The 13,458-nt window shown below is 41.5% G+C and overlaps 2 protein-coding genes across 2 annotated transcripts in view; one reads left to right on the top strand and one right to left on the bottom strand.

Moving 5' to 3' along the window:
- stmn4 (stathmin-like 4) overlaps positions 1-8,267 on the top strand; it is an 11,124-nt gene extending 2,857 nt beyond the window's left edge. Inside the window, exons 2-6 of the mRNA XM_079526526.1 lie at positions 3,598-3,718; positions 4,751-4,846; positions 5,144-5,352; positions 5,970-6,161; positions 7,965-8,267. Coding sequence (XP_079382652.1) covers positions 3,706-3,718; positions 4,751-4,846; positions 5,144-5,352; positions 5,970-6,161; positions 7,965-8,024 — 570 coding nt within the window. The 5' untranslated portion in view covers positions 3,598-3,705 and the 3' untranslated portion in view covers positions 8,025-8,267. The remainder of the gene's footprint in view (positions 1-3,597; positions 3,719-4,750; positions 4,847-5,143; positions 5,353-5,969; positions 6,162-7,964) is intronic.
- Positions 8,268-10,793: 2,526 nt separating this feature from the next.
- On the bottom strand, positions 10,794-12,952 carry il17a/f3 (interleukin 17a/f3). The gene is made up of 4 exons (XM_079526568.1): positions 12,800-12,952; positions 12,119-12,285; positions 11,431-11,574; positions 10,794-11,137 (listed from the first exon to the last, which is right to left on the bottom strand). The coding sequence occupies exons 1-4, from the start codon at positions 12,806-12,808 to the stop codon at positions 11,008-11,010; spliced, it is 450 nt and encodes a 149-aa protein (XP_079382694.1). The 5' UTR covers positions 12,809-12,952; the 3' UTR covers positions 10,794-11,007.
- Positions 12,953-13,458: the final 506 nt, after the last annotated feature.

Below are 13,458 nucleotides of genomic sequence, written 5' to 3'. Positions count from 1 at the left end.
GTAGAAATGAGAGGTTTGTTCCCTACAGCATCGATTTGTTCCCTACAGCATCGATTTGTCCAGACAAAATCTGAATGCACAGTCATTCAGATGATCGGGATTGGCATTGGCTAAACGCCTAAAATGTACATTTACCAGACTCGGCTAGCACACCATGTGCAAAAGAACAAAGCTTAAGTGTTGTAAGTATTGTGAATGCGGAAGTAGAACAAAAACATTGACTGGTGGGGCACATCACTAGATAATAACCTAACCGCAATATCACTGGCTCAGTTCCAGTGTTGCATGTCCTTCTCACTGTCCTGTCACAAAAAGAAGGGCAAAGAAATGCTATCATCAAACTGTTCTCCAAGTGTAGTGTGGCCTTTTTACGAGTCCATTTAAATTCCCTCTGCAGCATTCTCTCTCTCTCTCTCTCTCTCTCTCTCTCTCTCTCTGTCTCTCTCTCTCTCTGTTTCTCTATTGACAAACGCAATGGACAGCTTACCCCTGCAGGAAACATTTCACTGATCAGCAACCTGGGTGCTTTCACAAGATGAGGAGAGCAGGTGTGCATGCGTGTGTGCGTATGTGCGTGTGTGTGTGTGTGTGTGCGTGTGTGCGTGTGTGTGTGTGTGTGTGTGTGTGTGTGTGTGTGTGCTTGTGTGCTTGTGTGCTTGTGCGCTTGTGCGTGCGTCTGTGTGTGTATGTGTGCTTGCACGTATCTGCGTGCGTGCATGTTCTTTGAGGTGTCCTTTACAGAAGGAAATGGACGTTATGGCACTGGACACAACTGAGCAGTGGTGCATGTGTGTGCGTGTGTGTGTGTGTGTGTGTGTGTGTGTGTGCGCCCGTGTGTGTGTGTGTGTGTGTGTATATGTGTGTGTGTGTGTGTGTGTGTGTGTGTGTGTGTGTGTGTGTGTGTGTGTGTGTGTGCGCACGCGCGCGTGCGTGCGTGTATTTGTGTGTGTGTTTGTGTGTGTGGGTGGGTGGGTGGGTGGGTAAAATGTGTGTGCATATGCACAGACCAGCACATGTATCCTTGAATGTGTGTGTGTGCAGCGTGCGTGTGCATGCAGTATGAGGGTTTTTCATACACGTCCTTGTGTGGTAGTTCTTCTGGGGGGCATGTCAGAGGAGTGAATGCACTTAATGAGAACCCTCTCTCTCTCTCTCCCTCTCTCTCCCTCTCTCCCTCTCTGTCTCAGCCTCCCAGGAGTCCCAGGCAGCCATTTTCACATTTCACACAGTGAATCACTCCATACAGTTTAGTGGGCTTCTTCTATCGTAAATTTGTTATACTACTATCATTTGTAAAGTAAATACTGATACATACTGTACCGTCTTTCTGTCCGTCTGTCTTTTTGCATTGGATTGGAGAGAGCTTATCGGCTCGGCAGGTTATATACAAGTTGTCTTTATGGAGTTATCTCCTTCATGAAGGCCTGCATGGCAGAGGAGGGGCAGATTTACAGCATCCTTCACATGTACATAAATTCAGTTCTGAGCATACCATCTAACATGGAGGAGAGAGAGAGAGAGAGAGAGAGAAAGAGGAAGCAGCTGATGGGAGTGGTTACACTTGGCTTTGATTTTTGGGCTCTTTCCTTCCATCTCTCTCTCTCTCTCTCTCTCTCTCTCTCTCTGCTTTGCTCTACTTAGCATGAATGAACATATAAAACTGTTAATATGCTGTGTATAAAGATATACATTTATTTGAATTGTATTGTAATGCTCTGATGTTAAAGCTATACAATCCTAGATTAATTTATATGAATTAAACAGAATTTTAAAGGAATATTTCTCTCTTAAAAACACTTTTGGTCATTTATTCGTCTACTCAGGCTTATGTGAACACCCCAGACAGTTTCTAAGTTGCTTGATTCAGTAATTAGATATTTGATATTAATTTTACTGAAGCTGCCACACCCCCTTCCTATACAAACCCATTATAACTTCAAACTCCATTATAACCATGATATATTCACCGAAAACACCCAACTTTTTCTGTCGAATGACGTATCCTTCTAATACGTGAGGGGCCGTGGTTTTTCATTTACTGTTTTCATTTATTTTTAATAATTCTTTTGGATTTTTTGAGCGGCGCTGGAGGAGGTTATTTTCCAAAATAATTATTAAAAAATAATTAAAACAGTAAATGATAAACCACGGCCCCAATAGGAGGGCAGTATCAGTCAACAGAAAAAAGGTTGGGTATTTTCGATGAATCTATCATGGTTAAAATTGAGTTTGAGGTTACAATGGGTTTGTATAGGAAGGGGGTCGGGGCAGATACAATGAATATCAAATATCTAATTACTGAATCAAGTAACTTAAAAACTGTCTGGGGTGTTCACAACACATACACCGTAGAGGTAGACGATAACATGACCAAAAGTTTTTTGGAAAGTGAAATATCATGACAGTCACATCATGACACCTGAGCCTAGTTTTCAGACATTTTGGGGAATTGTTTTACATTTTGGAAAATCTTTTGAACACGTCTGCCTGACTAATGTGTTTTTCTTGTAAAAACTCAGTGTTCATTAATTTTAACTATTTGTAACTCAAACACATTTTCTTTTCTTTTCTTTTCTTTTCTTTTCTTTTCTTTTCTTTTCTTTTCTTTTCTTTTCTTTTTTCTTGACATTGACATTTGTTGTCAATCAATCAACATGCTATGAATTCATTGTGCACACGTCCTCGAATGTCTTATCTATTTTAATAGATTGTTGAAATTATGAACGTGTCTCTTTTAGCATCTTATGTGTAGTCACATAATCAAAGCCACAGGGTTTGTGTGCTGTGATGAATGATGACATACTTTTGGTCATGACATTTGGTCATGACATTTGGACATGAACTGTAATGACATCTACTAACAGCTTCATAATAATATTGGTCTGTCACATTTTTACATTAGAAAATGTACTTAGATTCTCCAGAGAAAAAAACGTGTAAATGCTAATGTTAAAGACACCACTATCTACCGGAAGTGGGCGTGGAAAGCGGGCTGTGAGATAGGCCTAACCAGAGTCCCCTGTAGCTTTATAACATACAGACCACCAGCCACCTCCTATTTTCCCTCTACAGTACACCCAACCTCTCAGAGAGTCTACAAATTACAATGGAATGTATTTATTATCTCTGCCAGTCTGGAACAGCCAGGAGGCGGAGATTAAAGTTTAAGGCCAAGGAAGAACTGACAGGAATGACGCAGTATTATACAATACAAAATCACACCTGTGTGAAGTGAGGGGCGCTCTTATCATTGTACATCATCATATATCATCTCATTCCGGCCAATAACAATTTGCGTCCTCACCTTCAGCATCAATGTTTGTGGTTACGCAAACACTCAAAATTGTCTTTTCATGTTTGTTTTAGGACAAAATGTGGGTTACACACACCAAAAGCTGGACATAGGAGGGGTTATTGCCCCTCAAAAATAATCATTCCCAAGATTCCTTGCATCATGTCTCAACTCTCCATTCTCTTTTTCATTCAGACAATTTTTTTCCTCATCTTCGTTCTCTCTCTTTTTCTTCCTGTATCTTTCTGATTGGCCCCCCCTCTCCCCCCCTTCTGTCTCTCATTCTCTCCCTTTCTGTCTTTCAGAGTCAGAGTGAGAAGGATCGTCAGTTTCCCTGGAGTGACAGAAACACTGTCAGACAGACTGAAAGACAGACAGACAGAAAGACAGCGAGAAAAAGACCCTGAGACAAAATGACTCTGGCAGGTAAGTGACAGCAGTCAAATGGACCATCAACACACACACACGGTGCGTGCCTCTGTCTAACACCCCACATCTTGACCATACATAATAAAGAAGAGTGTACAGATGGAACCAAACTCATCAGAGTTAAGTTAACAATGAAGATTGAAGCTTCAGTGCACATATACTTACATTTCCTCATCATTCGTGACCCCATATGAAATATATTTATTCCACCACGCAAATATATTAACACTTAATCTTATCTTAATGACTGCCTGCATGGAAGAGGTCTGAATTAATACCATTAAATCACTGAGTTATTATAAGAAATTTGCATACAAATGTTCTACTTTTTGCTAATCATCTTTTATGGACTTTTTTCAATGACTTACTCCATGTTTAACTCTTCCTCCTACTTCGATAGAAATGCATCACACATTTTCCTCAAAGCAGAGACTAATTGGTCGATAATCATTTATTATTGCCAGCAATGCAATTATTACTAATGACGTCAATTATTTTCTTAAAAGGAGATTTAGATTCTGCTGTCAAGGCCACACAAGCTGTGTGTGTGTGTGTGTGTGTGTGTGTGTGTGTGTGTGTGTGTGTGTGTGTGTGTGTGTGTGTGTGTGTGTGTGTGTGTGTGTGTGTGTGCGTGCGTGCGTGCGTGCGTGCGTGCGTGCGTGCGTGCGTGCGTGCGTGCGTGCGTGCGTGCGTGCGTGCGTGCGTGCGTGCGTGCGTGCGTGCGTGCGTGCGTGCGTGCGTGCGTGCGTGCGTGCGTGCGTGCGTGCGTGCGTGCGTGCGTGCGTGCGTGCGTGCGTGCGTGCGTGCGTGCGTGCGTGCGTGCGTGCGTGCGTGCGTGCGTGCGTGCGTGCGTGCGTGCGTGCGTGCGTGCGTGCGTGCGTGCGTGCGTGCGTGCGTGCGTGCGTGCGTGCGTGCGTGCGTGCGTGCGTGCGTGCGTGCGTGCGTGCGTGCGTGCGTGCGTGCGTGCGTGCGTGCGTGCGTGCGTGCGTGCCATTGACTGTAAAACATGTGTGCTCATTATGTCCTCAGCCTACAAAGAGAAGATGAAGGAGCTCCCCCTGGTGTCTCTGTTGTGTGCCTGCCTGAATCCACAGACTGCAGATAAGCCTACATACAAAGCAGAAGGTGATATAAAGTACTTCAGTAGGCTATATATATATATTTTAATGTTTTTTTTTCACGGCCCAGGCCTCAGTAGGCTATATTAACCCCATACCTGTGTGATGATGTGTGGTGTAGCTTGTAGATCTGCTACTTTGAAAATGCATATGTAATGTATTGTAGAATGTTTTCTTTTCTGACAGAAAACACACGCACACACACACACACACACACACACACACACACACACACACACACACACACACACACACACACAGGTATACCTTATATCATACTGTATGTATGACCATACCTTGACAGATGCCGTGGACTTGGGCGGATGGTGTGTCATTAAGGACGTGGAGGTGATTGAACTGAACAAACGAGCCTCTGGCCAGGCCTTCGAGGTGATCCTCAAGCCCCCTTCCTTTGACGGCGTGCCGGACCTCAACACCTCCATGCCGCAGCGCCGAGACCCCTCACTGGAGGAGATCCAGAAAAGACTGGAGGCTGCTGAGGAGAGGAGAAAGGTGAGAGGGGAAGGGCATAAAGAGAGGATAGAAACAATTATGACAAGAGAAGAGAAGAGAAGAGAAGAGAAGAGAAGAGAAGAGAAGAGAAGAGAAGAGAAGAGAAGAGAAGAGAAGAGAAGAGAAGAGAAGAGAAGAGAAGAGAAGGGTCACAGGAGGGACATAGCTTGTGGAAGGAAATTAAAAAGCCTAAATCGTTTTTTTAACTGGACATCCTTAGGTTTTTTTTTTTATAGATATGCATCATTATTTTTAAAAGTAAAATTCCCTGCTTCCCACCCTTTAAATATCCATGGATTCATAATTTCAAAAGTAATGGATGATGGAAGGTGAAAATGCGCGTACTCAGTGCCATGTGTGTTTATTACCTTTTGCAATTTATACTCTCCTATGATGACACCACCTTCTAAAAGTGGCAGAGAATGTACGTGGCCTAGTCTTCAAAAAGGCCACTTCAAAGAAAAGTTGAGATACTGGACCCCACTACTACGTCTACTTGTTACCCTTACCCTGCTTGTTACTTGACAGATATACATGCTGACTGTTGACTGCCACCAGCTTCTTGCCTCCCTGTCTATGGTCGACTGTACCTCTGCTCTGTGTGTGTCGCCCTCTAGTGCCAGGAGGCGGAGCTGCTGAAGCACCTTGCAGAGAAGAGGGAGCATGAGCGCGAGGTCATCCAGAAGGTCCTCGAGGAGAACAACAACTTCATCAAGAACGCCAAGGAGAAGCTGGAGCAGAAGATGGAGGCCAACAAGGAGAACCGAGAGGCTCTGCTGGCCGCCATGTTGGAGAGGCTGCAGGAGAAGGTACAGAAAGTCTTACATATTTTCTTTACTCTTCTAGTCTTCTTTTAGCCTCGTCAGGTGGTGTGTTACAGACTACTAGAGTAGACTATTGGCTATGTAATTAATTAACCTTAGAGCTTTTTTCACAGCTGCCACATTGGCATGGAATTGTAAACACAGGTGTTACCAATTATACGGGTTCCATTTCATTCAGGTCCAGCTGGTTCTGCTATGCTATTGTGCATGTTGGCTGGCTCATTGGAAAGGCTGCTACTACTACACTAAATGGAACGGAACGTTAAAGCGCAATTACACTTTGGTAGAGGTTTGGTTTCTGCTGATTTGCAGTAGTTACTGAGCCATGATGTAGGCCTAACTCACTCCAATAGCCTATTGTTGATAATTGTCTCCACCAGGCCGAAGGCATGGGGAGAGAGTATGTTTTGCACTCCGTCCGTGTGTGTCTGTGTGTCCTTGTGTGTCCGTCTGTCCGTCCGTCTGTGTACAGCTAATCTCCGGCACCGTCGATAGCAAATTTTGCACACACACTCCCTGGATGCCAACGATGAACCTCTGCCCTAAATAGTTCAGAACGGCCTGTTATAGCGCCACCAGGAGGCCGACTTTTGAAAAACACATTTTTTTTACATTACTCCTCCAGATTCTGTCCAAAAATCCCGCAAATCGTTACACACTATCTCTATAGTCATGTGTTCAAGACGGATCTGTCCGATATTTCAGATTCCATCCTAATTGTCTAACATTGGCTTTCAAAGTTAGCAGGAATGGCCCGTTTTGAACAAAAAGCCTCAAATCATGAACGCAGCGTGCAATTTACGTGAAATCGTTCACAGACTTTCCTACTAGGCTGAGGGAATATATCCCACCCTTTTCACATTGGCCTGTTATAGTGCCACCCAACAGGTGGTTTCTGCAAAACACATTTTTGGAACAAAATGCCTCAAATCATGAACGCAGCGTGCAATTTACGTGAAATCTTTCACGGACTTTCCTACTAGGCTGAGGAATATATCCCACCCACATTGGCCTGTTATAGGTGGAGTTACAGGTGGAGTTTTGCAAAACACATTTTTGGAACAAAATGCCTCAAATCATCCAATTGCCATCCAAGGCGTAAGAAGAAATGGAACTCTTTTCACATTGTTTCATTGTTTCACATTGTTTCACAAATCTAATTCCAAATACATTATTTCAGGTGCCACATCACATGATCCTTTAACATAAGAGAGCTCTTGAATATTAAACAAACCTCCTCTACAGTACTTGGTACCTTCCCCCAATCTAGAGGATCACCAGTACTGTAGGAGAGACAGGTGCCAAACAACTATGATTAACTAGCCTAATAAATGTAGACTATAATTGCAGGTAGGCCTAAGCACAAGTGTGCAACAACTATTGATACATGCAGTTAAATATTGGCAAATGAACCACACACCCCAGGCCAGAACTCTGTTTTATTGTGCTTTAATTAGTTGCCCATTATAGTAACACCCATACGTTTTCATGACAAAAGGCCTGCTGTAAAAAAAAATCTATATTGCCATATTTTATTCTTAAATAAACATTCTATATAAATAAATATGTACTTTTGACATTCGATAAAAAAGGGAAAACAATCAAACTTCTGGAACATTTCCATTTTTATCCTTGTTGATATTCATGAATTTTACATGGGGTTGAAGAGCGTTTTTTATACCGTATTCTTGCTCAGATGTTCATTGTTCTCTTCTCTTTCATGCAAAGTCTTTCACAAATGCAAATGATGTTACTGATGTTATGATTGTTGTCTCTTGTGTCTTGTAGGATAAACATGCAGAGGAAGTGAGGAAGAACAAGGAAATGAAGGAAGAAGCCTGCCGGTAGACGAGTGGAGCGAGGGAGTAAAGGAGGAAGAGACGGCGGGGTGAGAGAAAGAGAGAAAGAGAAAGCATAAGTGGGTTTTTTGAGTCATGAATAAAATAAATAAAGAAAAAAGGAGATCAAAAGAGTGCAGGAACCAAAATAAGAACTTGAAAATAAACCCAGGAGAAAGGGCAAGGTTTTGTGTTTTATGTGTGCTGTAACGATTGGGAACAAGTTGTTTAAACTCGTCATGGAGAAACTCCAAAACAGTCTTTGTTTTTCTAAAGGAGTGTGTGTGTGTGGGGGGGGGGGGGGCGGGGGGGGTGGGGGGAGGTTCATACTAATAAGTCGTATGCCAAACTGTCGCTGGCCAAAAATGCGATGTAGTAAGTTATATAAATTAGCCTTAAATGATTTACACAAAAAAGGTTCAGTGTAAGATTTTGAACAGAGGAGTCTATAATGATAATATTGAAGAACAGTTTGACAGAGCTGAGTCAAAGCAGAATGTGGTAACTGTAAATGACAACCGCATCATTTCCCCAATTCTGGTTTAACAAGACAGTAACAACGAAAATGTATAGTAAATTATGGTTGTTATACAAAACAAAATTACTGAGCATGTGTAATAGATTATTTTTCTTTAGGTATCGCTTAATTGAACAAGCAAAGCCGTCAACTCACGACATGGATGTTCAGTCGAGAGGAGCTGAATGTTAGACCCAATGTTGTTACATGTTGTTACGGTCTAATTACACTTGAATTAGGAGGAAAGGGAACTGCAAGCTAAAGCAGGGGTTCTCAACCCGTGGGTCGCGACCCCTCGGGGGGTCACCAAATTATTTTGGGGGGTCCCCAAATTATTTTCAAAAAATAAATAAATCTTTTTATTTTTATTTTTTTGCAACTGAATGGCTGGAAAGTGGAAATGAAGAGTATACATATAGTAGCCTACACATAGTACATGCATACACCTTCCCTAATGATTATATCTGGTTTCAGTATTTATTTATGGTGTATTGTCTCTATTATTAAGGTTATTGTAGCAGTCAATTTATATTGGGGGTCGGGAGGGGGCGGGGCGGGGGTCCCGAGACATTGCCAAAGCATTTCCGGGGGTCCCCGGCCAAAAACGTTGAGAACCCCTGAGCTAAATGTTTTAGATCCAGCTTTATAGCTAACGTGTTACCAAGACTCCAAGAGTGATGATGTACTGTTTTTTTGGTTTGGAGAAATGATGTGCATGAGGAACCGTAAAAGATGTAGTTAGAAAACCTGTTCAGTCATAGCTAATGTGGTTACAGTCTCAGAACCCTTCAGCCTCGCTTTCAGATAGGCTAGTGCTTTCCAGTAGACTAGACACACACACATGCACACACACACACACACACACACACACACACACACACACACACACACACACACACACACACACACACGCACACACACACACACACACACACACACACACACACACACACAAACACACGCATACACACACGCACGCACGCGTGCACGCACACACACACTCATATTATGCACAACACACACATGCTTGCATACAAGCACATAAACATACAAACACGCATACTTACAGAGTAAATACACAAACACACAAATATGCACTTGCGCACGCACACACACAATAGTCATACCATTCAGATCTGATTAGCCATTTCTCATAGTTCCGCTGATCGCACGTCAATTCTTTGCTGCACTATGTTGGATTGTACAGTTTACCTGAGGACATTGGATTGTACAGTTTACCTGAGGACATGGAAACGTAGGTCGGGCATCTTAGCAAATCATTTATGAATGACAACGAAGCATTAGATTAGGTTTTTTGTGCCAAAGTGTTTTGGCGAGAATTTAAAGTGAATCTAAACCACTACAATGGAAGCTTGAAACGTATAAGGAGCTCTGCTGTGTTTTGTCATTTGACAGAAACTAGAGAAACCTTTTAGATTATAATTGTAGCATAGTGCCGTAGTAGGCTATGAAAGGAATTTTAGTCTGTTAGATTTAGAGCACTGACTGCACTCTGACTTGAAGAAGCACAACTCAAAAGCACATACAGTAACCGTACACATAGAATACATTAAGTGCAGTTAGATGAATGTACAACAGGCAGACAGATCACATGGAGGCAAAGAATTCAATAGAGAGTAAATTCAGCTGTCAGAGATGAGGAGGTATGGAAGGTCAAATCGTTTTCAGTTTTTGTTTCCTTCTGACTAGCCAATAGTTGCACTTAGCATGTGTCACTGTAATAAGGAATAAGAGGAATTCCTACAAGAAACACCTGGATGAGTGGAATAACAGAGAGGGAAATCGATCAATTTGGTGCTGAAATTGGAGTTTTTGAGTCATACTGACTTGACTGTGATGTCTAAAACGTTTGCACTGTAATTAGGGAGCTGTACTTTGGGGTTTGTATTTGCTGTGTCTGTGTGTTGATGTATCCTAAGGATTGAATTGACTGTCTCTGTTCGGCATGGTCAGTAAAAAGAAGCTTGACTGAACTCACAGCTTCGCTCTGGTTGTCATTATTTCGCACCTTGTAGTTTGACATGTTCCCTCAAGAGCTTGATTTGCATTGCAGTACATTGCTGTCGGGCTGAAACCTTCTATATCCATATTTCAACTTTATATGTTTTTTTTTGTTTTTTTTTCATAAATGAATGCCCTGCCTCGCCATGTAGTGTCACACAAAAATATCTATCTGTTATTTTGGCTATTTAAAAAAAATGTGTCTGTGTCTTCTATACATTATTTGACCAATGAAACATATATTCATATTTATTTATTATATAATTATCTACAATACAAGGTAGGCCTATGTTAGTAGGCATAACCAACATTATGTCGCAACAGTCCAATTCTATTTACATCAACTGCCCTGAGAAGAAATGATTGAAATATCTCTTTGGTGGGACAGAATAATACATCTCTTTAAAAAAAATAGAATTTGCAATATAAACCAATGTCTTCATCCCAGCATAACTCATTGTAGTACCATACTGGGCTTCACACAGGTGCAGCCCACCGCCACTGTTTCTATACCGAGTCTGAAGACAAACGTCCTCCCTCTCTTCCTGCCTCCACTGTTGACCCCATTTTGACGTTTTTGGACCCTGTGGTAGGGGGATGATAAAAAGCAAATTAGCCACTTTCAACCTTTGCCTATTTGGGGAAGATTTCCAAAGAAGAAAAAAAAACTAAAAGAAGAAGAAGAAATTATCCAAATGGGGACAATGTACTGTAGCATGCAGTATTAACACACCCAGGAATCAAACAGGAGGAGGGGCCTGGGAAATAAAACAAACATTTATTTTTCAGTATCTGCCTTTGTTCCAGAATTATGTTTAAAATTAAACAAATTACAGATTTTGTCGTCGAAATGAGGCTTTTGAAATGAACGCCTTACTTGCGGAGGACCGGGAATTGGTAGTAGATGGGTTTGGCCTCCAGGCTCATGTCCTCCTCTCCGTTCTGGACAGTCAGACAACCGGAGGTCAGACAGTGGGCATGGAAGATCCTGTTCGGAACCCGAGACAAATCAAATGTGTCCCTAGAGATTGACGAGAGAGAGAGATAGACGAGAGAGAGAGCGAGAGAGAAAGTAAGGTAGAACGAGAGTTAAGAAGACAGAGGAAAATCACAGATAAAAGGTGTGAGGGAAGGATATTTTTCTTCTTTCTTTCGTCTGGGAGGGGCGTGGGATGTTCAGCAGCATAGTATTTTCATTATTTTTCTGCCCCTGAGATTGCTGTCATTGAACATTTAAATAAAAAGATTTTGGAAAAAAAAGAAAGAAAAGAAACAATGTTGTGAGGGAAGGAAGTAGCAGAGTGGTGGCGGTAAGGGGTGGAAAGAGACACAACATGATCTTATAATCTACTGCTTGTCACTACTTTTTTCTAATCATTAGTGTTTATTTATTTTATTTTACTTCATCTTTCATTGTGGATGACATTTCAAATTACAGTAGTTTGTCTTCTGTTCAGGCCTTACAAATGTAACATCCTTCCAATTCAACTTTATTGTTCAGACTATATTGATTATTTCATGAATTCAATAATTAATTAATAAGTATCATAGTAAGTGTTTCTCACCTGTAGGTCCAGGGTGAAAGAGACATGTTAGCGCTACGTGAACTGGAAATGCTGAAGAATCGCTCCCTCTGACTGATACCTCGCTCCAGCTCCACTAAAACCCGCCGTCCTTTCCTGGCACTGTGTGATGCCATTAGCAAGCCCAGTGCCAACACAGCTCTGATTGCCTACACACAAGAAACCAAACAACAACATTCTGTATGAAAAAAAATCATTCACCTTTATAAATGTCCAGCTCAGTTCCTCCTCAGAAACCATATCCTAAACATCGTATGGGTATTATATCCCTAATGTTTGAATTTTGATTTTCTGTTTTCCAAATATATTATTTTTGTTGCGGTCTCATTATTATAAATGAGAATTTGTTCTCAATTATCTTGCTTGTTCCAAGTTGGTTATTGAGAAAAGGAGGAAGGCACAACACTCATATTAATATATTAAATATGAATTATATTTTTCTTTAAATCTCATTAATCTCAACATTAATCTGATGAAATAATACAAATACATAATAAAAAAACAATAAATCTATCATATCATGGTGTAGCACATGCATTTTGTTATTATACATTACATTTATTCATATTACACATTCAATATTACTCCACTCTGAAACAAATCTTCCATGAATAAGTAACAATTAATAAGAATGAATAAACTGCAGAAAGAGACCCAACTCACCCAAAGCATGCTGGTGTGTAGTCTGCTCTGTAGAGTGCAACTGTGCAACACTGCTACGGCTTCATCCTTCTTTATGCTGTGTGTGTGTGTGTGTGTGTGTGTGTGTGTGTGTGTGTGTGTGTGTGTGTGTGTGTGTGTGTGTGTGTGTGTGTGTGTGTGTGTGTGTGTGGCTTTTATGCAGCCACACTGATGTGTGATTATCGTTTGTGTGTGTGTTAATACAGGCAAACTGTGTGCGTGTGCGCTGCATGTGTGCTTTTATGCAGGCGAACTGTGGGTGAGTGCGTTGGCAACACCCAGACTGCATTTCCTCTTGACTGTCTGATCTGAAAGATAAACTCAACAACAAGACACACAACGACACTTTCATACTTTGCCTCTCAATCGTTTGTTTCTCTGTCCTTTTCTTAAACTTTAGTTATTTTCTTGGTCCTTTCTTTGATTGATCTATCTATTGTTCTTTCCAATAATCTTACATGCAGATGATTCATGAAAGTAATTATGTGAACAACTACCCATTGTTGTGAGCCCGGTCTGCAATCTTTAATACACTTTAATACAATACACATCTGCACTGTCAATACAGCTGAGCTGACCCCATTCTTATGGATGATACAGTGGAACAATAACAACAATTTCCCCATTGGGTGTGTGTGTGT

This window comes from Electrona antarctica, assembly GCF_951216825.1.
Source record: "Electrona antarctica genome assembly, chromosome: 17".
NCBI classification, from domain to species: Eukaryota; Metazoa; Chordata; class Actinopteri; order Myctophiformes; family Myctophidae; genus Electrona; species Electrona antarctica.
The sequence above is the reverse complement of the archived record's forward strand: the minus strand, read 5'-3'. Positions and strand labels throughout refer to the sequence as shown.

Bases quoted from the DNA above. Each gene is read 5' to 3' on its own strand.
- il17a/f3 (XM_079526568.1), bottom strand. The intron at 11,575-12,118 runs GTGAGAAACACT...GTCAATCTCTAG, and splicing joins CTTTCACCCTGGACCTACAG to GGACACATTTGATTTGTCTC. The intron at 11,138-11,430 runs GTAAGGCGTTCA...CCCCTACCACAG, and splicing joins CAATTCCCGGTCCTCCGCAA to GGTCCAAAAACGTCAAAATG.